The sequence below is a fragment of the Emys orbicularis genome, chromosome 12, assembly GCF_028017835.1.
Source record: "Emys orbicularis isolate rEmyOrb1 chromosome 12, rEmyOrb1.hap1, whole genome shotgun sequence".
NCBI lineage: Eukaryota > Metazoa > Chordata > Testudines > Emydidae > Emys > Emys orbicularis.
The window spans coordinates 43,213,830-43,237,532 of NC_088694.1; the positions used below are offsets into that span (position 1 = coordinate 43,213,830).

A 23,703-nucleotide genomic window follows, 5' to 3' on the forward strand; every position below is an offset into this window, starting at 1 on the left:
ATTGGGAGTGGACTACATCCACCCTGATTGAATTGGCCCTGTCAACACTGGTTCTCCACTTGCGAAGTAACTCCCTGCTCTCCATGTGTCAGTATATAATGCCTGCATCTGTAACTTTCACTCTATGCATCTGAAGAAGTGAGGTTTTTACCCACGAAAGCTTATGCCCAAATAAATCTGTTAGTCTTTAAGGTGCCACCAGACTCCTTGTTGTTTTAATAGTGTATCCCAGTCACCAGTCAGCCTTCATGAAGCAAAATACATTTATTCTTGGGTAAAAGCATTACAGAAATAACATTAAAAAAACCCATAAAAGTTCATATGTCATGTGTAACAGTGACAGACCCCGGTCATCAGCAGGCAGGATTGAACCTGGGGCCTCTGGAGCTAAATGCATGAGCCTCTACTGCATGAGCTAAAAGCCATGTGGCCCTTAGCTAAGGCTGTAGCAGACTCATTAATCTCTCTCTAAGTGGTCTCGGTGCCACTACATGGGACAGAGCAACACACCCAGGTGGTGTGTGAGTTACATATGCTCAAAGCTTACCAGAGGTCACCCATCAAACTTATGGGTTCCTAGTAGGCCAAAGTTCATCCAATCCTTCTGAAAGTCTTGGGAGCCTCTTTGAAAGAGGGTCCTGTCTGATTTCTGAATCAAAAGAAAACCCTGAGTCAGTTTAAACTCAGCCTTTTTATACTAATTGGCCTTTCTTTGTGTTTTGGTCTCTAGAAAACCCAGTCTGAAACAGTATATGCAAGCGTCTGTCTGGGGTTGTTTACAACCTGAGATGACACCTTAATCTCTCTCTCTCTCTCTCTCTCTCTCTCTCTCTCTCTCTCTCTCTCTCTCTCTCTCTCTTTTCAGTTCTTGGAGAAGCTGTGGCAACCCTTCCCCTGGAACTGGCTGCAATCGTCGAGTATTCATAAACTTAATTCAATACGGTCTCCAAAGAAATGGCATGGGGTTTAATATCTGTCACAGTACTGCCTTAGTCCTTTGGTGGATGAGTCTTAGTGAATTGAACTAGCTGAAAACGTTCCATTGAAAGGCTTTCGGGAGTGAAAATTACATATTTGTCAAAATGGACGTGTTCCTGAAAACTATCCATTTTCATTGAAAAAAAAAATTCAGGCTTTTCTTGTAAAGAAGAATTGGCGAGGACTATTTGATCAGTCAGGGAAAGGGATGACCTTGCTTATGAGTTTCCTCAATGCTTCTTTAACCTCCTTGTTCCTCAGACTATACACAATGGGATTGAACAGTGGAGTCACAATGACGTAGAGCAGGGAAAGGATTTTGTTGAGATGAATGGACTGAGTTCCTGTGGACACGATGTATGTAACGGTCAGCGTCCCATAGAAAGTGGTGACTACGATGAGGTGAGAGCTACAGGTGGAGAATGTTTTCTGCTTCCCACTCTTTGATGGGATTTTGAGGACAGCCAAGAGGATATGAATGTAGGATGTGATGGTCAAAAGGAAGGGGATCAGTGATACAATGCAACATGAGACAAAAATCGCTACCTCCACCATGTAGGTGTCAGAGCAGGACAGTTTCAGCAATGGCGTCAAGTCACAAAAGAAATGGTCGATTTCATTAGGGCCACAAAGAGTTAAAGATTTTGCCAGAAGCAATTGCAACACAGCAGCCAACAGAAATCCCCAAACCCATGTGCCAGCAGCCAGCTTAATGCAAAGATTCCAGTTCATTGTGTCTGCATAGTGCAGAGGCTGACAAATGGCCAGGTACCGATCATAAGACATGAACATCAGGAGAAAACACTCAACAGTCCCTAATGCACAGAAGACGTATAACTGTGTGATACAGCTGGTAAAGGAAATAGATTTGTCCTCTCTCAATAAGTCCACAAGCATCCTGGGGGCAATGTTAGAGGTGTACAAAATCTCCAGGAAGGAGAGGTTACCCAGGAAGAAGTACATAGGAGTGTGAAGACTGCGATCAGCTGATACTGTGATTATAATGAGGATATTCCCCACCATGGTTGCTAGGTACACCACAAAGAAGAGGGGAAAGAGGAAGATCTGCAGATCATGGAGATCGTCGAAGCCCTGGAGTATCAATGTGCCCACGATGGTTTCATTTTCAATTCCAGGGTCCTCCATTATTTATTTCTAGCTGCAAATAAATAAATAATAGTAATAATAGAAGTTATAAATGTAACCCAACTAAAGCTTTTTATTTATTGCCCTTTATTTGGATTTGTAAATAATAAAAGTGCAATCATGCAAAATCTGTGTGTGCCCTCCTTTAATTTACAAGTTATAATTAAATAATATACAAATTATTCAGGGGATGCTTGTGTGTTAGATATCTCTGACAACAAACGAGAGGGAGAGTTAGAGAGAAAGAGAGTGTGACTGATAGATACATATGGTAGCTCTGTGTAAGCTGAAAGCTTCTCTCTCTCACCAACAGAAGCTGGTCCAATAAAAGATATTACCTCACTCGCCTTGTCTCCTTCCAATACTACAGTATCGGGGGTAGCCGTGTTAGTCTGTATCCACAAAAACAGAGGGCATAAGCTTTCGTGGGTAAAAAACCTTGCATATGAAGAAGTGGGCTTTTTACCCATGAAAGCTTATGCCCAAATAAATTTGTTAGTCTTTAAGGTGCCACTGTTGTTTTTGTTGCTAGATGTAACATTCAAGATAGATAGATAGATAGATAGATAGATAGATAGATAGATAGATAGATAGATAGATAGATAGATAGATAGATAGAGTACCTTTATAACTGGCTGATCGGGAATCTCCATGCATTCAGATCTTCCATCTCAGATGGTTGGAGAAGACATTTCACTTCTTAATGTGTGTACATGTTCCTGCATCTTCTTCAATTAAGCTGATTGTTGGCTACATCAGTGTATCTTACTATCCTATGTGGCCCCCATTATTGGAGTAGTCAAACATCTCAAAATTATTCATGGATTTTATCCTCACAACCCCTCTGAAAGCTTGCCCTATGCAATGCCATTCTGGTTTGGTTTGGCTTCCTAGATCTATATAAGCTCTCCTCCTCAATTGGCTTCATTTGCTTTCTTCATTCATTCTGCAAGGAGCATTATTATCCATGTCTAAACACAGCTGGTTGTGCCATCTGATTTATATATTCCTCCAGGTATTTTTTTTCACATGGCACCTGGGATGCATTCTCCAGAGGCTGAAAAGAAAAGTTCTGCAACATTATAGTGAAAAGAAGAATTCTTCAAGGCCTAATTTGAGCTCCCTCACACCAATTCCACACCAGACTTCTTCCCAATTCACCCCATGGTTATGTGGAGCAGCTATCTACAGTTATGAGTGGGTTAATGAGATAACAGCTCATTGGCTATTTTGGAAGGTAGGTTCTTGACTGCAGGAAAGCTGTAGGTTGCAGATACCACTACACCTTGGAGACTATTGTGATAGAGTTATGCCTTGTCGCAAACTCTTGCAATTTTGTCACGAGTCTCATGCTATTTACATAAAGCCCCAGCTCCTGGAGGCACATGGTTAGGTGACAATCCCAGCTTTCACTAAAAACAAACAACAAAACATTTGTAGCCTTCCTGGTTGTAGAAAAAGCTTGAAAAAGTAACTCCTAATGACTTCTACACTAGAAGGCAAATAATACGCACCTAAAAATTGTTGTTATTTTTGAAAATCTCATGATTTGGGGGGCCTGTCTCATGATCCTGGAATTGTTAGGGTTGGTGATCCTGGTTATGTAATGTATAAATACTAATGAACTGAGTATTAAATACCCTAAGAAAAATAGCAAACTGACTTTATTGAAGCCTCTTTATGATAGTCCCCATCCTGGTAGTATCTAAGCCGCTCACCATCTTCACAAAGGGATAGAGCCGTTGTGATGCTCACAACACCTAACTTCTAGGCACCTAGAAAATCACAGGAACAACTCTGTGATCTACAAAGTCTGAGCTAGGTGTCTGGGTTGTCTATACAATGTATGGAGAGAGAAAGACACCTTACAGCGTGATCCACAAAAGCACGTACACTAGGCGGGAAGATGCCTAAGTTAAGTGATGGGAGCATCCTTAGCTGTGCTCTTAGTCTCATGGAGATAGCTGCCTGAGTCCAGGCTGCGTGGAGGTGCCTCTCTCTGCTTGAGATTCACAGCCAGGAGCCCCTCTCCTGGTAACAGGCAGCTTGAGCACCTCAGTTGTTTCTTGTGACACTGAGCTAGGTGCCTGCCTCACTACCCACAAAATGTCTGGAGCAGGAGGGATGGAGCCGTCGCTCACCTTATAACTTTTAGCCCAGTTGTTAGAACACTGATGTGGGATGTGGGGGACCCCCGTTCAATTTCCACCTCTCCCTGAGGGTCAGTCAGGATTTGAAGAGGTCTCTGCCAGCTTCCAGGAGAGTGTGCTAATGGCTGAGCTGTGAGGTACCCTGACACAGGACTCCCTTGGTCTCTCCTGTTTAGGGTGTCCAGATAGCAAGTGTAAAAAATCGGAAGAGGGGGTGGGGGGTAATAGGTGCCTATATAAGAAAAAGCCCCCAAAATCAGGACTGTCCCTATAAAATCGGGACATCTGCTCACCCTACTCCTGTTGAAACTATTCCATCATGGATACCCGACTAAATGGGTCTACCACCTCCCAGGGGGTACCCTATGCACCAAGCTGCAGAGACATTCTCATCTCTCTCTCTCTCTCTCTCTCTCTCTCTCTCTCTCACCCAATATCCATAGCCCCGTGGTTATGGCACAAATCTCAAACACAGGAAACATTCATGCAAATCCTTTCCCCCCTCAGCATGAGAATCATAGACTCATAGAAGATTAGAGTTGGAAGAGACCTCAGGACCTCTAGTCCAACCCCCTGTTCAAAGCAGGACCAACCCCAACTAAATCATCCCAGCCAAGGCTTTGTCAAGCCGGATCTTAAAAACCTCTAAGGATGGAGATTCCACCACCTTCCTAGGTAACTCATTCCAGTGCTTCACCACCCTCCTAGTGTTTCCTAATATCCAACCTAGACCTCCCCCACTGCAACTTGAGACCATTGTTCCTTGTTCTGTCATCTGCCACCACTGAGAACAGCCTAGCTCCATCCTTTTTGAAACCCCCCTTCAGGTAGTTGAAGGCTGCTATCAAATCCTCCCTCACTGCAGAACTGCTGCTTAGCCAGTCAGTCCCCAGCCTGTAGCAGTGCATGGGGATTCTTCCTTCCTAAGTGCAGGACTCTGCACTTGTGCTTCTTGAACCTCATCAAATTTATTTTAGCCCAATCCTCCAATTTGTCTAGGTCACTCTGGATCCTATCCCTACCCTCCAGCATATCTACCTCTCCCCCCAGCTTAGTGTCATCCGCAAACTTGCTGAGGGTGCAATCATCCCATCATCCAGATCATTAATGAAGATGTTTATTGTTTTCTGCAGAAGACGTTTATGTTTACATTTATGTTTATGAAGAAGTCTATGTTTTCTGCAGAAAAGGACTTGGGGATTACAGTGGATGAGAAGCTGGATATGAGTCAACAGTGTGCCCTTGTTGCCAAGAAGACTAATGGCACATTGGGCTGCATTAATAGGAGCATTGCCAGCAGATTGAGGGAAGTGATTATTCCCCTCTATTCGGCACTGGCGAGGCCACATCTGGAGTATTGTGTCCAGTTTTGGGCCCCCCACTACAGAAAGGATGTTGACAAATTGGAGAGAGTCCAGTGGAGGGCAACAAAAATGATCAGGGGGCTGGGGCATATGACTTATGAGGAGAGGCTGAGGGAACTGGGATTGTTTAGTCTGCAGAAGAGAAGAGTGAGGGGGGATTTGATAGCAGACATCAACTACCTGAAGGGGGGTTCCAAAGAGAATGGAGCTCGGCTGTTTTTAGTGGTGGCAGATGCCAGAACAAGGAGCAGTGGTCTCAAGTTGCAGTGGGGGAGGTCTAGGTTGGATATTAGGAAACAATATTTCACTAGGAGGGTGGTGAAGCACTGGAATTGGTTCCCTACGGAGGTGGTCGAATCTCCATCCTTAGAGGTTTTTATGGCCCGGCTTGACAAAGCCCTGGCTGGGATGATTTAGTTGGTGTTGCTCCTGCTTTGAGCAAGGGGTTGGACTAGATGACCTCCTGAGGTCTCTTCCAACCCTAATCTTCTATGATTCTATGTTGAACAAAACTGGCCCCAGGACAGACCCCTGGGGCACTCTGCTTGATAGTGGCTGCCAACTAGACATCGAGCCATTGATCACTACCCATTGAGCCCTATTATCTAGCCAGATTTCTATCTACTTTATAGTCCATTAATCCAATCCATACTTTTTTAAGTTGCTGGCAAGAATACTGTGGAAGACAGTATCAAAATCTTTGCTAAAGTCAAGATATGTCACATCCACCACTTTCCACATATCCACAGAGCCAGTTTTCTCATCATAGAAGGCAATCAGGTTGGTCAGGCATGACTTGCCCTTGGGGAATCCATGCTGGCTGATCACTCTCCTCTCCTCTAAGTGCTTCAAAATTGATTCCTTGAGGACCTGCTCCATGATTTTTCCAGGAACTGAGGTATAGCTGACCGATCTGTAGTTACCCGGATTCTTCTTCTTCCCTTTTTAAAAGATGGGCACTATATTTGCCTTTTTCCAATCATCAGGGATCTCCCCCGATCGCCATGAGTTTTCAAAGATAATGGCCAATGGCTCTGCAATCACATCAGCCAACTCCCTCAGCACCCTCGGATGCATTAGATCTGGCCCCATGGACTTGTGCATGTCCAGCTTTTCTAAGTGGTCCTTAACCTGTTCTTTCACCACTGAGGTCTGCTCACCTCCTCCCCATACTGTGCTGCCCAGTGCAACAGTCTGGGAGCTGACCTTGTCTGTGAAGACTGAGGCAAAAAAAGCATTGAATACTTCAGCTTTTTCCACATCATCTGTCACTAGGTTGCCTCCCCCATTCAGTAAGGGGCCCACACTTTCCCTGACCTTCTTGTTGCTAACATACCTGTAGAAATCCTTCCTGTTACCCTTCACATCCCTTGCTAGCTGCAACTCCAATTGTGCTTTGGCCTTCCTGATTACACCCCTGCATGCTTGAGCAATATTTTTATACTTCTCCATAGTCATCTGTCCAAGTTTCCACTTCTTGTAAGCTTCCTTTTTGTGTTTAAGCTCACCTAAGACTTCTCTGTTAAGCCAAGCAGTTCGCCTGCCATATTTGCTATTCTTTCTGCACATCGGGATGATTTGTTCCTGCGCCTTCAATAAGGCTTCTTTAAAATACAGCTACCTTGGATGAGGGAGAATTGAACCTCCCACATCCCAGGTGAATGCTCTAACCACTGAGGAAAAGCTATTAGGGAAACAGCAACAGACAGACCCAATCTGGTAAGTGGTCTTTGAGATGGATTGGGTCCCGTATGCAAGTTGGGCAGATAAATGCCTATCTTCCCCCAGTTCATGGATCCCTCTGGAGCTTATGTGGGAGGTGAGGCAGCAATGCACATGACCAGAGTGAGAAACTTAGGTGCCAAGGGAACTGCTACTAAGAAAACTTGGGCACTGGGTGAGTTTCGGTTCCTATAGGCCTCATTGGGAGTTTTGTGAATCGCAGTGGAGATGAAAATTGGGATTTAGGCGCCTAAGTACCTCTCCCTTCTGTCACCTCTCTGTTCTCAGGCTGGGCCTCTCCTTCACTTCCCTGTTGAGAAGTGGGAAAAAACCTCCTTCTTGATTGTTGGTTGCTAGGCATCATTGTTCTGGCCATTGGGGGTTTCATTGTCTTCTTGGATTTTCCGCTGGTATGGGTTAGCCTGGGCCAGCCCTTTAATGACCCATTCAGTCTGCTCCAAACAGCGAGGCAACACACACACATCATACTTCCTGTGCTGCCCCAAGAGCAGATGTAACTCTTTTGCACCCAGTGCATAGCAACACAAAATATGGGAGAAACAAAGATAAAGGCTTAATGAAAATAGTACAGAAAATGCAGTAACCACTAACGGTTCTGAGATTGCTTCAGCTAGTTCCTTAATTACCCAAGGGTAAATTTCATTAGGCACTGCTGACTCGAATAACTTACCTTATCACCCTCACTAAGGATTCTGAAGGGCACAGTCTCCTCCCAGACACAGCTGTGCAACCCTTTTTTAAGGCAATGTGCATGATTCTACTTCCAGATACCGCAATTGCACTGTGGGGAGGCCCATGTGGGTGTGGTGATGTTGTACACAGGTAAATGTAAAGGCATTCAATGCAGTATCAGTCACCACATGAGCCTTCAAGCTTCTTTTTTCTCATAGTAGCGCTTAGGACTTGGGTAGCATCCCTTTAAATTGTCTGTGAGTCCTCCAGCATGGTGCTCACTGTGTTCTATTTTGCAGAAGCCAGAGCGGCAGTGTCTGAATTTCGCTAGACCTTGCAAATTGTGCATACATAATGAGCACAATTACTCAGACCATGCTGAGTACATGTGGTTCCTTTATATTGAAAAGACACAGCAATTGGACAAACTGTTTAAAGATATGTGACCCGATTACTATACACTATATGCCTCTTCCAGGCCCTCCCTCATTCTCTGTTCTGGCCTCCTAATGTATCAACCCTGGAACATCCAGTCCACCTGCTGCTTCCCTGCTGTTCCTGGAGCTCCAATGTTTTGTGCACTCCCATAGATTATAGATTGCTGATCCAGCAGACTTTGATCTTAATCATAAAGAACAACTATTGGCTCAGCTCAGTGGTGAAGGCTTGGACAGGTTTACTGTCAACAAAGCATGGTCTGAGTGCTCTATCTAGCAGGTTACAAATATGCTAGCACATGTATGCCAGTGACAAGATATCAGCTCAATCAACATCGTGTTGTCCCTAAGCTAACACAAAGCTGCTCCTCCTGCTACAATCCTTTTGTACATTTGATACAAATATGTTTCATATTACATTCCAGATGTTATTAGTTATAATCATAGAATCATAGAAGATTAGGGTTGGAAGAGACCTCAGGAGGTCATCTAGTCCATCCCCCTGCTCAAAGAAGGACCAACCCCAACTAAATCATCCCAGCCAGGGCTTTGTCAAGCCAGGCCTTAAAAACCTCTAAGGATGGAGATTCCACCACCTCCCCAGGTACCATCCTTGGACCTGATAGTTCAAACAAAACTTCCTCATCCATTATCCTGTCATCCCACCCTTATCTTAGGAGGGGTCTGTGTGCTCCTCTACCATCCTCTTAGGATTGTATTTTCATGTTTAGCTGATAAATGACCGTCCTCTTGGGATTGTGGTTAGCCAATACCTAGTGATACTATTCTAATAAGGCCTGCTTTGGTTCACAGCCTACTTTGGTTCATGCTTTTAGCCAAAACGAGGGCTCCAGCAAGGCCTACACCTCCTAGGATGTTTCCATTTGTCAACTTACTACTCACAAAAACCTCTTGACACAGGGGCGCCAGAACAGGGGGGCTAGGGGGCCATGGCCCCATCATTTTTAAAAGTGGGAGGGCATAGTCCTCCCACATTTTACCGGCCCTAAGGATGAGCGATGGGCAGAAGGGGGGCAGAAAGGAGCAAGCAGGGGGCAGGGTCTTGGGGGGAAGAGGTGGCATGGGGGTGGGGCCATGGGGGAAGAGACAGCATGGAGGCAGGGCCTCAGGGGAATGGGTGATGCAAGGGCGGGGGTTCAGGGAGAAGGGGCGGCACAGGGGTGGGGTCTCGGGGAGAAGAGGTGGCGTGTGGGGGCAGGCCACGGTTTGGGCACCGGTGGTCCCCTTCTTTGAGAGAGTTTCCGCTGCTCCTGTCTTGTCACCTTCTTGACATTGAACACTGTCTTGACACTGACTGCTGTCCCTGAACATAAAGCTGCCCCCCACCCCCCAGGTCCACCAGTACGACAGAGGGAGGATGGTCCAGTGGACACTTATGAGAGCTGGGTTCAATTTCCTGCCCTGACATGTGCTTCCTGTGTGACCTTAGATAATCCCCTTAGAGCAGATTTTTGCAAAATTGCCTAAGAGATTTAGGAACCTAAGCCACATTCATTTTCAATTATCCTTAAGCAGCTAAGGGCCAAACTTTCAAAGGTATGTAGGCATCTAAAGATGCAAATAGGTACCTAATACATTCTTTAAAAGCACATAAGCAGATTAGGGGCCAGATTTTGAAAGGTATTTTGGAGCCTAGTGGGATTTTCAAAAGCACCTATGTGCCCAAAACTCATTGATATCAATGGGAGTTAGGTGCCTAGATATTTCTGAAAATCCCACTACGCATCTAACTACCTTTCAGAATAGACAGTAGAGCTTTCAGCTCTGCATCACGTACCCCCAACTTGTTTCAGGTAGGGTAAATCAGCCATAGCTCCATTGGGTCAATGGATCAAATCCCCAGCTGGTGTAAATGGATGTATGCCGATTTACTCCATCCATGTATCTGGCTTCCATTGTCTGAAGAGGGACCAGCATTCAAAGGTGACTTGCACATGATAGAAAAAGAAACATTTTAATGAAGCCCTTGGGGAACCAAATTAGAATGTGAGGCTTGTACAGGAAAATGCATCAGAACCTATAAAAGACCCAAAACCTGGGGAAATATTATCTGCCTAAATTCTCGATAGCAGAAAGCAGACAATACATGACTCTGGGAAGAGATTGAAGGCATCACAAGAAAAAGCAATAAAAGGGGAACTAAAGATACCTGTCGGTGATCAGCAAATACCTAAGAAAAGTGGAAGATGTTCTAAAGGTGAAAGGTGAATAAAGCATGAAAGGTGAATATGATTGAATTTGTTGCTGAGAAAGAAAATGTGTAGGGTCAAACCCAAGGGGTCTTTATTTGGGTCTTATTCAGGTTAAAGCTGTTCAAAAAATGGCTCATTATTTTTTCTGCAAAAAAATGGAGAGTGGGGGGGAATTTCATCAAAATTTTCAGAAGAAAATTTGTCCTTTTCATCCCCAAACTGAAAACTGGAAATTTTGGGCTGAAATTCAAATAAATGAGACAGTCCAATTTTCCTTTAAAAAAATTTCTATTGGAAAAGTTTTCACCACCCTGCTCAGACTAAATAGGTTATGTGCATGCACGGGTGAGGGATACCACAACAACAGATAAGTACTCAGGTAGCCTCAAAAACTTCAATCAATATGAATGAACAACAGTGGCTGGAAAAGTTTAGACTTTAGTATTCAAATTGCTCCAAAAATTTTGTCAATATTTTATATGGAAAAGAAAAAGGAAAATTGAGAACTGGTCAAAAAAAAGAACATAAATTTCCTTCTCTGCTCCATTTTTGTAGTGATTTTTTTTTTACAAAGGTAAAAACAAAAGTGGATTTATCCTGAATTTTAATAAAAAATTTGAAATATTCAAGCTGGAATTTTCAAAGGAGTTTGAGGACAGTTTAATGCCTAATTTGCCTTGCTGCTTGGAAAATCCTACCATAGGAATTCAATGGGAAGTCTGCTTAATTTCAATGGGAGCTGAGCACCTAACTCTCTGAGGCTCCTTTGAAAATCCCAATTTCAGACTTTTCCGACTAGCTCTAGGGTCATCTTATTGCAGTGTTAGATAATAATTTTGGGTTAACATCTTAATCTGTATGAGATGGAAACTAATAAGGAGGAAGAAGAAAAAGAGGAAAATGAGGAAGAAGAAAAAGAGGGAGAAAAGGATAAGGAAGTTAGAGAGAAGAATGATGATGAATTAGAGAGAATAAGGATGCCAGTTGAGGAGCTACTAGCTGGTGAGATGTGGTAAAAGCAAAAATGATTAAAGGTCTAGAAAACATGACCTGTGAGGGAAGATTGAGAAAAGCTGGGTTTGTTTAGTCTGGAGAAGAGAAGACTGAGAGGGGACATGATAACAGTTTTCAAGTACATAAAAGGTTGTTACAAGGAGAAGGGAGGAAAATTGTACTTCTTAACCTCTGAGGATAGGACAAGAAACAATGGGCTTAAATTGCACAAGGGAGGTTTAGTTTGGACATTAGGAAAAACTTCCTAACTGTCAGGGTGGTTAAGCACTGGAATAAATTGCCTAGGAAGGTTGTGGAATCTCCATCATTGAGGATTTTTTAAGAGCAGGTTAGACAAACACCTGTCAGGAATGGTTTAGATAATACTTAGTCCTGCTATGAGTGCAGGGGACTGAATTAGATGACCTCTCGAGGTCTCTTCCAGTCTTATAATTTTATGATTATAACATTATTTGATCATGAAAGGGTGATCACAAAAGTGTGTCTTGCAATGTCTCCCAGGACTGAGGTTCAAAGGCTCAAGGACACCTCTCTTAAACCAAACATGGCTAAACTGCTCAGGCTAAATCAAACAGCCATCGACGGATTCATCCTCTTAGGATTCTCCGATCTCTGCGAGTCTCAGGTGCTGCTCTTTCTGACTTTTCTCATTATTTACATTGAAACGATCACAGGAAATTTCTTGATTGCGGTTACAGTTCTGTCCCAGCATCGCCTTCATACCCCCATGTACTGGTTCCTCAGCAATTTGTCCTTCCTGGAAATCTGCTACACCACAAATATCGTCCCCAGGATGCTACTTGGTTTCCTGTTGGAGAAGAGTATAATATCATTCCCTGGCTGCATGATACAGTTCTACCTCTTTTGTTCATTGGGAACCACGGAGTGCTTGCTCCTTGGTATGATGGCTTATGATCGGTACCTGGCTATATGCTATCCGCTGCACTATGCAGCTGTCATGACTGGCAGGGTCTGCATCCAGTTAGCAGCTGGTTCCTGGGCATGTGGTTTTCTGATACCCATGATAACAGTATCTGTGATGTCCCATCTGACATTCTGTGGTCCCAATGAAATCAACCATTTCTTCTGCGATTTCAAACCTCTCGTAAAACTCTCCTGCACGGACTCCTTCTCAGTCGAAACCACCGTTTGTATCTTGTCCTCAGCTGTAACCATGGTCCCATTTCTCTTAATCCTGGTGTCCTACACTCACATCCTCAGGGCCATCCTGAGTATCCCTTCCACCACCGGGAGGCAAAAGGCCTTTTCCACCTGCTCCTCCCACCTCATTGTGGTCACCACTTTCTACGGGACCCTGATTGTCATGTACGTGGCCCCCTCAGCAAACGATTTGCCAGCTCTTAACAAGGTCTTCTCCCTGCTGTACACCACAGTGACTCCCATGTTTAATCCCATCATATACAGCCTCAGAAATCAGGAAGTTCGAGACAGTGTGAAGAAACTCCTAAGAGCAATGGTTTTGTAGGGCGGCAAATTGAAGATCACATTATGCAAATAAGAATAGGAGCTTCTATCTATCTAATCTAATCTATCTATCCAATACCCCCTACACCATGGTGTCTGGGGGTGATCATCCTTCTTTTTTAACCCCTCTTGAAATCAGCCACAAACATTTCAATGACCTTGAAAACCTTGACAGTTAGGAGATTTGGTGAGGAACTTGTGGTGAAGGATTTCTGGAGCTATCCATAACTCTTGGAAATGGTAGAAACACTGGGGACGTTGATTGTAAATTAAGAATGGCCCTGTAGCTAAAACAGAGGACTGAGAGTTAAGAGATTTTGGTGCTGGTCCTGACTCAGTTGGCAGTCTCATTTTGCAAGTCACTTCCTTTCTCAGTGCCTCAGTTTCCATATTTGTAAAATGTGTTGTTATTAATCTCTGTAATGTATAGCTTTAAAATCCTTGTGTATTAGACTTTATAGAGAGGACATTATATATTAATATTATTGTTGTTGTTGTCACAGTTTCAGGGTTAAATGCAACATTGGCCCTCTTCCCCCACACCTCCAGCCTTCCTTGAGGGCATCTACTTAAGGATTAAGGCTTCCCAGCTGTCACTTCTTTAAACTGAGGGGTTTAAAACTTGCAGTCCCCTGCACTTCAGTAGATCTGACCAGTGTCGAGCACCAGTGGTTAACTCTTTCTCCAGAGGCTATAACAGTGTATACCAGAGTTGCCAACCAGCCTTCAAAAAGCAAAATACATTTATTCTTAGAGCAAAAGCATTACAGAGAAAACATATAAGAAACAATAAAAGAATCTATATGAGCGGTTCTCAAACCACAGCCTGCAGGTCGCATGCGCCCCAATTAGCACACACCTGCAGCCCAGCTGTGTGCTAAAGGCTGCAGGGCCGCATGGGGCTGGTTTACCAGCTGCCTGGCCACCCAGTGTCACGAGGTCTGGGATGCCCGGCCAAGCAGGGCCAGGGGTCGGGGTCACCGGCCGGCCCCACATGGCAGGGTCCGGCCCCACATAACAGGATCTGGCACTGCTGCCTGGCTGGCACCACAGAGGGTCCGGGGTCAGTGTTGGGGCTGCCAGCTGGCCCTTGTGGTCAGGATCTGGGGCTGCCGCCCGGCTGCCCTGGCTCCATGTGGCCAAGCCCAGTGTCCGGGCTGCTGCTGCGCCCTGCACAGAGGGATCCAGGGTTCCTGCACTCCTGACCCCACTTTGTGGAGGGACCTCTGGCTGGGAGGCACTGGGCATAGAGGATCTGTGGGGGGATGGAGCTGGGGGGACACGCTGTGGTTCTCAACTTGCGGCCCAGATAACACATTGTGGCCCACATATGAGTCCCACAATGATAAATAGGTTGAGAACCACTGATCTATATGCATGCCAACAGTTTACCAGAGGTCACCCCCACGCTCCAGTCTAGGCTGTGGTAAGTGTCAGATTTGCAACCCCCACAACTGGTTTTGTCCCCTTCATTATAAGTACAAGTCAGTTTTTAAACCAGGAATCAGACACCAACTGGACAGTTCATCTGTTTCTTGATGCAGCTATGGCCTTTGATCTCCGGCCCCTTGGAACAGGTAATCACCAGCCAGTTACCCACTCTTCATCAAGGGCATAGCTGGGATTGTTCAATTTTCATTAACCCACCCCCAGGGATGCCCCAGGAAACCCACTTAGAGCTTATATTGTCCCAAAAGTCCATACCAGTCCGGCACATTTCAATACAGTCTTTTGAACTACTTGCACTACCCAGGTCCCCCATTTGTTGTTACAATTACTACTACACTACAATGTAGTAACTGTAGATATACTTACTAGCAACGGAGAGCCCATGCTGTCATGAACTGAGGCAGCTGAGTCAAATAATTCACCCTCTGTACAGCCAATGAAATTGCTGCATGCAAATTAGCTGTAGGGTGGTGGTTGGTTGAAATACCTCTACCTCCAATATCACAACAGTCTAGGACTCCTGGGCTGAATGTAGCTGAAAGCACATGCTGTGACATGGGTGTAATTATGAAAGTCTAAATGGCTGAGCACTTAAAAATTGGGAGATAACAGACCAGAAAACCCACCCCTGGCTCCTTGTCCCAGTCCCATTCTACTTGCCCACTCAGTCCCAGGTCTCCACTGCTTAAGGCTTGTCATCCCAGTACCAGTCTCCTTGCCCAGACAGTCCAATTCCCTCTTCCTAGCTGGATGCAAGGAGGTCTGGCTGGCTGGAGCGGTGGGGTGAAGAGCCTGGCTAGAGGGGTAGGGGCCCTGTTGGAGGAATTGTCTGGACCGGTGGGGCAAGGGGATGGCTTGAGGGGATGGCCAGAGTGGGGGAGAACATCATGGAAGGGAGGGGCCTGGCTGGGTGGAATTGACCAAAGTGGGAGACAAGGAGCCATGCTGGATTTGCTAGACAAAGCATAAATATACAGAGGCTTGTAAGGATTAGATTTTAATCAGTGAATGTTGATAAACATTGATTTCATCATACACATACATGCAAAACTGCAGGGAGGAAAATGCCATCATCAATAATCAAAATTTCCAGGTAGGCAAAGTAAGAAAAATGCTGCTTGAGAACTACTTATGAATTTGAGTTAAGGGGATATATTTCTTTTCTTTGTAAATTTAGATGTGTAATGTTGACAAGTCTGTGTGTTAACAAATACAAAGCTTTAAAATTTTTGAATCTTAACATCCACAGTCATAAAAATAATGATGGGGGGAGGGATAAGCTCAGTGGTTTGAACATTGGCCTGTTGTGAGTTCAGTCCTTGAGGGGGCCACTTAGGTATCTGAGGCAAAATCAGTGCTTGGTCCCGCTAGTGAAGGCAGGGGGCTGGACTCGATGACCTTTCAGGGTCCCTTCCAGTTCTAGGAGATTCTATAAAATTTGGGAGCCTGTTTTCATCAGCCCTTGTGAGCTGGAGTGTTCTTTGGAGCACAAACCATTCTCCTACTCATGGGTCTCCAGCAGGAGCCTTGTACTCACTGCCCGTCTCCTGCAACCTCGGCTACAGCTTCTACTTGCTCTTTTCGGTTCCTTTCTGGCTCTTTATAGAGACCAGCTGCCCTCTTAGAGAGGCAATTAATGGGCTTTAAGGACTCAGTCTCCCCTGTGACGGGGCAATATTGTTTCTGGACTCAGCTGTAACTCTTTAGGTTTTTCTACCTTAAAATATTTGCCCCACAACTCATTTCACTGAGTATGTTAGAAAGGACAAGAAAAATTCACAGTAATATTGGTAATAGGCACGTTGTAAAAAACCAAGCACAGAAAAACTCTGTCTGTGGTTTAAGGCTGGTCAAAAAATGTCCACCTAGACATCTTTTTAATGGAAAACTGTGTTTGACAAAACACAAACTTTCAAAGAAGCTGCCTGCTTTCCAGGAACATGTTCGACTTTTCATCCAAATGCCCTAAACTGAAATTTTTCAGGCAACCCCATAAACTTTAGGTTTTTGTTTTGTTTTCTGCTGTTTGGGACGAAAATGTTATGTTAAGGCTCATTTTCCTCTTCACTTTAATGGTGTAACTGCAATGGGGCCAGGCTCTGGAAGTCCCAGGCTACGTCTACAGTACCCGCCTGAATCGGCGGGTAGAAATCGATCTCTCAGGGATTGAATTATCACGTCTCGTCGGGACGTGACAATTGATCCCCAAATCGACGCTTGTACTCCACCAGCGCAGGTAGGAGTAAGCGTCGTCGACGGGGGAGCCGCGGAGGTCGATTTACCGCCGTCCTCACAGCGGGGTAAGTCGGCTTGGATACATCGAATTCAGCTACGCTATTCACGTAGCTGAATTTGCGTATTTTAAAACGACCCCTCCCCCCCGTAGTGAGGACGTAGCCTCAATGAGCTACAATCCCAGCTGGGTCCCCAGAGGGCAGTTCCAGGAGGGCGGGGTGATTCCCTGCACAGCCCGGGCAGAGGCAGCGTTGCCCTTTTCTCTCCTCTCATTCCGAAGGCTTGGCCCGGACCCGTGTCACAAGGTTGTGTGAGCTGGGTACACGCTGGGAAAAGCCCTGAGTGGGGGGACTCAGGCTGGTGCAGAGAGGGGAGCTAAGCCCGGAGGTCTCCAGCCTGGCTCTCTCTCTCCTTCCCCTCTCCACCTAGTACCTTGTGTACCCTGCTGCGGCTGGGCTGAATCTCTCCCCAGGGGGCCCAGCCGAGGGACACCCCGTCTCTCTCTCGCTCTCCCGGGGGTCTCTCCTGGTGTCAGGGTCACCGTCCACTGACGGAAGAGGTGCCTGGCAGTTGCGGGGAGTCTCGCTTGCTCAAGTGGAGATGACTCTGTCCAAAGCAGAGTGGCGCCTGCCGACATTCCCCGCTCCGGCGGGGTCTGTCTACCACCTACCTCGGCCCTGAAGCGCAGGGTCTCGCCTCTGCCCCACACAGAGGGAGCCCCATTGCTCAGTGTATAACAGGGGGGTCGCTTAGCCTCCTGTACAACACGAGCAAGAGCCTTGTGTCCAGCAAGTATAAATGGGAGTGGTTCCCCCCAGGCTTTGTCTTTGGGTTCGGAAGCCCAGGAGGGCGCCGCCCCTCACTCCCAGGCTGGGGTGGCTGCATGGCTGGAGTGAGACTGCTGTCTAGCCCCGTCCCCAAGGGGCAGAAAGAGGGGGGGGCACACAGCAAAGCTCCTGGCGTGTGTTTGGGAGCACAGGTCCCACAGACTGGGAACACATTTCAATTTCATTTTTTTTTATTTTTTTACACTTTTAAAAACTTTTTCTTACTGTTTAAAACATATTATGTATTTTTTTTAAGTTTTTGTCCTTTATTTTTATTGTATTTTTAGTTTTGTATTCTTTTGATTTATTTTATCATATATATAATATATACATATACATTTTTATAAATTCTTTATTAATTTATATTATTTTTTTTTGTTTTAAAACAAACTTTAACTGAAATTGACCTGCAAGTTTTCATTTTAATTAACAATATTTTTCTGTCAGAAAAATGTTCCATCTTGAAAATTTTTAATCTGCTTTAATTCCCACTCATATCTGAATCAATGTGATTTACATTGGATCTGGATAGAGGGGTGAGGCACAGTGACCTCAGGGTTAGGGTTTAAAGCAGGGGCCAGCAACCTTCGGCACACAAGGCCCATCAGGGTAATCCGCTGGCGGGCCGCAAGACATTTCGTTTACGTTGACCGTCCGCAAGCACGGCCTCCTGCAGCTCCCAGTGGCCACAGTTCACTGTTCCCAGCCAATGGGAACTGCGGGAAGCTGCGAGGTGCTGTGACTGGGGACGGCCAATGTAAACAAAATGTCTCGGGGCCTGCCAATGGATTACCCTGATGGGCCACGTGCTGAAGGTTGCCGACCCCTGGTTTAAAGGGAGAGGGGTTAGTGGCCTGAAGTGGACGAATGGACTATAAGGTGGATAGAAAGCAGGCTACATCATCGGGCTCAACAGGTAGTAATCAATGGCTCCATGTCTAAAGTTGGCAGCTGGTATCAAGCAGAGTGCCCCAAGGGTCGGTCCTGGGGCTGGTTATGTTCAATATTTTCATTAATGATCTAGAGGATGGCTTGGACTGCACCCTCAGCAAGTTTGCAGATGATACTAAACTGGGAGGAGTGGTAGAAGATACGCTGGAGGGTAGGGATAGGATACAGAGGGACCTAGACAAATTAGAGGATTGGGCCAAAAGAAAACTGATGAGGTTCAACAAGGAGAAGTGCTGAGTCCTGCACTTAGGACGGAAGAATCCCATGCACTGCTACAGACTAGGTAGGGACCAAATGGCTAGGCAGCAGTTCTGCAGAAAAGGACCTAGGCAGTTACAGTGGACAAGAAGCTGGATATGAGTCAACAGTGTGCCCTTGTTGCCAAGAAGGCTAACGGCATTTTTTGGGCTGTATAAAGTAGGGGCATTACCAGCAGATAGAGGGACATGATCATTCCCCTCTATTCGACATTGATGAGGCCTCATCTGCAGTACTGTGTCCAGTTTTGGACCCTACACTAAATGAAGGATGTGGAAAAATTGGAAAGAGTCCAGCGGAGGGCAACAAAAATTATTAGGGGGCTGGACACATGACTTATGAGGAGAGGCTGAGGGAACTGGGATTATTTAGTCTGCAGAAGAGAAGAATGAGGGGGGATTTGATAGCTGCTTTCAACTACCTGAAAGGGGGTTCCAAAGAGGATGGATCTAGACTGTTCTCAGTGGTAGCAGATGACAGAACAAGGAGTAATGGTCTCAAGTTGCAGTTGGGGAGGTTTAGGTTGGATATTAGGAAAAACTTTTTCACTAGGAGGGTGGTGAAGCACTGGAATGGGGGTTATTACCTAGGGAGGTGGTGGAATCTCCTTCCTTAGAGGTTTTTAAGGTCAGGCTTGACAAAGGCCTGGCTGGGATGATTTAGTTGGGGATTGGTCCTACTTTGAGCAGGGGGTTGGACTAGATGACCTCCTGAGGTCCCTTCGAACCCTGATATTCTATGATTCTATGATTCAGTGTTCTTGGGGGCTGGAGGGTTGAGAGGATCAGAGAGCTTCCTCTCTCCCTCGACTGCTAAAGGGGAATTCTGTGGGCCTGAATTTTAGCGAAAATCAGGCTTCTCCTAATTTTTCTGGTAACTTTTCCCCACATCTCCCTTCCCAGCCCCACTCAGCCAGTTCCACCCAACATATAAGCAATAAAGTGTGACTTTCTAGGCTAAAGGGACCCTAAGGGCTTGTCCATATGGAGAGTTAGTGTTGAGCAAGCTGGGAGGTGTAAATCTACAAAGCCATAAAAGAACATAACAAATGGCCATAGTGGATCAGACCACAGGTCCATCAGCAGCCAGGTGCTTCAGAGGGAATGAACAGAACAGGCAGTCATTGAGTGATCCATCCCTGTCACCGTTTCCCAGCTTCTGACAAGAGAGGGTTTAATAGGGACACCATCCCTGCCCATCCTGGCTAATAGCCATTGATGGACCTATCTTACATGAACTTACCTAGATTGTTTTTTGAACCCTCTTTTATAGTCTTGACCTTCACAACGTCCACTGGCAAAGAGTTCCACAGGTTGAATATCTATCTATCTATCTATCTATCTATCTATCTATCTATCTATCTATCTATCTATCTATCTATCTATCTATCTATCGCACTAAGATGCCTATATCGTGGTGTTGTCATGGAGTGCGCAGCCTCGGTGCTCTTGGAACCATTAGAATGAAGTTCAGATGGGACCCCTCTGGTGTAGTGTGACAACCCCTCCGAGCACACTCTCACTGGGGCAAGCCTCCTTGGTTTCAGCGCCTCCTGGGTCTGACCTCAGAGCGTTCAGCACTCTTCTTTTTGCACTGTGAGATCCCCACAGTGAGTCTGCCTGAATGAGATACCAGGGTAAGCCTTACAAGACCCCCCTCAGTCGAGCTGCGCGCCCCAACTTTTCAGTCAGTAGTGACTCTCAGCCAGCATTGTAAAACAGAAGGGTTTATTAGTCAACTGGGACACAGCGTAGAAAAGATATTGTTAGCACAGAAGCTCAGCAAAGTCCATCTTGGGGAATCCAGAGCCCTGGGCTCTCCCCCCTGAGTCCCAAAAGGAGACTGACTCACTTCCAGCAGCCCACCCTCAGTCATGTCCAGTTGCCCCTCCTCCATCCTTTGTCTCTTTCCCAGGCAAACTGGTCACCTGGCTTCCACTTCTCGCTTTGTTCTCCAACACCTCCAGCTGGCTCTTGCAGAGTTGCCAGGATACAGAGTGTCAGCCATTGTCTGTGCCCAGGCAGCCAGATGATAGTCACACCGGCCCGCTAGGCATCACTGCAATGATCAACACACCCTTGTCCCACCACATAGATACTGGGGTAACACACAGGGGAAACTGAGGCACGCACACTAGTCAGACAAAACATTAAAAACACCACCTCCACTTTGTTACAGGTGTCAGATAACTATTAAAGGAATAAGGCAGTATTATAGAGGAGGAAACTGAGTCATAGAGAGGTTATTTGAAATACCAAAGGTCACACAGTGCGTCATTGAGAGATCTAAGAACTGAACACATATTTCCTATATTCCCAGCCAACTACTGTGTTATAACCAACAGAAATATTCCTGCCTTCATGGAGTTAAATGTCTAATTAAGAATAAAGGACACAATACCATTTTGGGCAGTCACATCTTCCCACTCTTTTCTTTCCAATAAGAAGCAAATTTTCTACCTACCAGCCTCTTCAGGGCTTCGCGTACTTCCCTGTTCCTCAGACTATATATGCGGGGATTCGCCATGGGGGTCATCATGGTATAGAAGATGGAGAAGACTTTATTCAGATTTAGGGAGTGGTCAGCAGCTGGTACCACGTACATAGCAATCAGAGTCCCATAGAATGTGGTGACTACTATAAGGTGAGATGAGCAAGTGGAAATGGCCTTTTGTGACCTGGCGGTGGACTGGCGGTTGAGGTTGGCAGATAGGATATAAATATAGGACACCACGGTTAACAAAAAGGGGACCAGTGTCAGAGTGGAAGACAAGAAGAAGGAGACCTTTTCGAAGAGGTAAGTATCTGAGCAGGCCAGCCTCAGGAGTGGGGTGAAATCACAGAAGAAATGATCTATTTCATTGGGGCCGCAGAATGTTAAGCTCATCATGAACAGAATGGTCACTAAGGCAATCACAAAGCCACTGATCCAGGAGGCAGCTGCCAGGCAAAGGCACATGCCCCTGCTCATAACAGTTGCATAGCGGAGCGGATTGCATATGGCTAGATACCGGTCATACGACATCACGGACAGGAGGAGACATTCGGTGCCACCCAAGGAACCGAACAGATAAAACTGGGCCATACAGCCACTGAAAGAAATCGATTTTGCCTCAGCAAGGAAGCTGGCTAACATACAGGGGAATATGTTGGTTGTGTAGCAGATCTCCAGGAAGGAGAGGTTACCCAGGAAAAAGTACATGGGGGTATGAAGGCTCCACTCAGCAGCCAGTGTGATGAGCAGGAGAGTGTTTCCTGCCAGGGCTACGAGGTAGAAAAGTAAAAACAATGCAAAGAGTAGGAGCTGTACTTCATGGCTCTCTGAAAATCCCAGCAATATGAATTCCGTGACCGACGTTTCATTCCATGGGAGGAGCTTTGCCATATAGGATTTAGCTGGAGAAAAACATCATGATAATGCAAGTATTACAGAGACAAATATGAAGTTCTTACTCTGTGTTTACTCATCCCTCAGTAAGGGCTAGATTCTGGCCTGACTCGTTTGGTGAAATTCACCCCTGTGCACAGGGGCCAGCACATGAGCTATTCTACACTTCGGCCCCAAGTGCACTTTGATACAATTCATTCCCGTCTGTGGTCCAGCGGGGGCACCCTCTCTATGGCTCCTGGCTCCTCTCTCTTGGGCAGAGACTTGTGACTCCCTCCCTCCTGACCCCCAGCATATTTCCAGGCTGCACAGTTCCCTGACTGTGATGTGAATTTCCCAGCAAAACCATCTGCCTCACCAGGCCTGCTTTGCTTTCCTTCCTCAGAAGCTATAAGCAGTATAATTGCTCACTGTTCAATTACCACACCGCCCTTTCTAAGCAGGTGCATTGATTCTGAAGGTGAAAGCATTACAGAGAAAATATATAAAAACACTAAGAACATAAGAACGGCCATACTGGGTCAGACCAAAGGTCCATCTAGTCCAGTATCCTGTCTTCTGACAGTGGCCAATGTCAGGTTCTTCAGCGGGAATGAACAGAACAGGCAATCATCAAGTGATTCATCCCCTGTCGCCAATTCCCAGCTTCTGGCAAACACAGGCTAGGGACACCATCCCTGCCTATTCCGGCTAATAGCCATTATCGGATCTATCCTCCATGAACTTATCTAGTGCTTTTTTGAACCCATAAAAGAAGCTACACACCTGCTAATGACCTCACTAGAGACCACCCCAACTCCAACCCGGGCTCTGGCCGGTCCTTCAAACACCACTGAGGGGTTGTGGGGGTTTTTTGTGCTTACAAACTCATAACTGCCTTGGCTCAGAACAAGTACACCCATGCATCTATGAGTCACTTCTTTATACAGTTTGGGTCTTTGACCTGTCATCATATAACAGCTGATCTGCAGAGAAAGGGTCACCTCTTCTTTGAGTGGGGGGTTACATTAGCATACACCTCTGCCTAGAGATTTCCTGGGAAACCCAATTAACTTAAAAAGTTCACATTGCTCCAAATAGTTCTTTGAAGCTCATAACACTTCCCAAGGTTTTTCATTAGTTAGGTCTCCTCCTTAGCGACGTTACATTCATTCCACGATAATACATAAACATTTGCATTTTTAATACAATGAACTCCTAAAATTACTTAGTTCAATAGGGTTTAGCGTAATTCAGTAAGGTTTGACCAGGATATTGCAGGAAATTGTCATGTATGTTACACATTTATGCACCATTTAAATTAAACTTGGGACTTCGTAGTGCATAGGCTTTTTGCTGGACAATCTGCACATCCATTTCATGCAATCATTTAATGCACTGAGTGATATTCTACC

General features: G+C 45.6%; 2 protein-coding genes across 2 annotated transcripts; one reads left to right on the forward strand and one right to left on the reverse strand.

The window, feature by feature from the left end:
- Positions 1 to 1,170: 1,170 nt before the first annotated feature.
- Positions 1,171 to 22,306, reverse strand: LOC135886244 (olfactory receptor 10A2-like). Its single transcript, XM_065414073.1, has 3 exons — positions 21,707 to 22,306; positions 6,291 to 6,302; positions 1,171 to 2,118 (listed from the first exon to the last, which is right to left on the reverse strand). Exons 1-3 carry the CDS (start codon positions 22,304 to 22,306, stop codon positions 1,171 to 1,173), a joined length of 1,560 nt encoding a protein of 519 aa, XP_065270145.1.
- Positions 12,262 to 13,203, forward strand: LOC135886550 (olfactory receptor 11A1-like). The gene has a single exon (XM_065414300.1). It carries the CDS (start codon positions 12,262 to 12,264, stop codon positions 13,201 to 13,203), a length of 942 nt encoding a protein of 313 aa, XP_065270372.1.
- Positions 22,307 to 23,703: the final 1,397 nt, after the last annotated feature.

What these genes read in the sequence shown, in the direction of transcription:
- LOC135886550 (XM_065414300.1), top strand. Translation starts at nt 12,262, where the DNA reads ATGGCTAAACTGCTCAGGCTAAATCAAACAGCCATCGACGGATTCATC.
- LOC135886244 (XM_065414073.1), bottom strand. Translation starts at nt 22,306, where the DNA reads ATGGCAAAGCTCCTCCCATGGAATGAAACGTCGGTCACGGAATTCATA.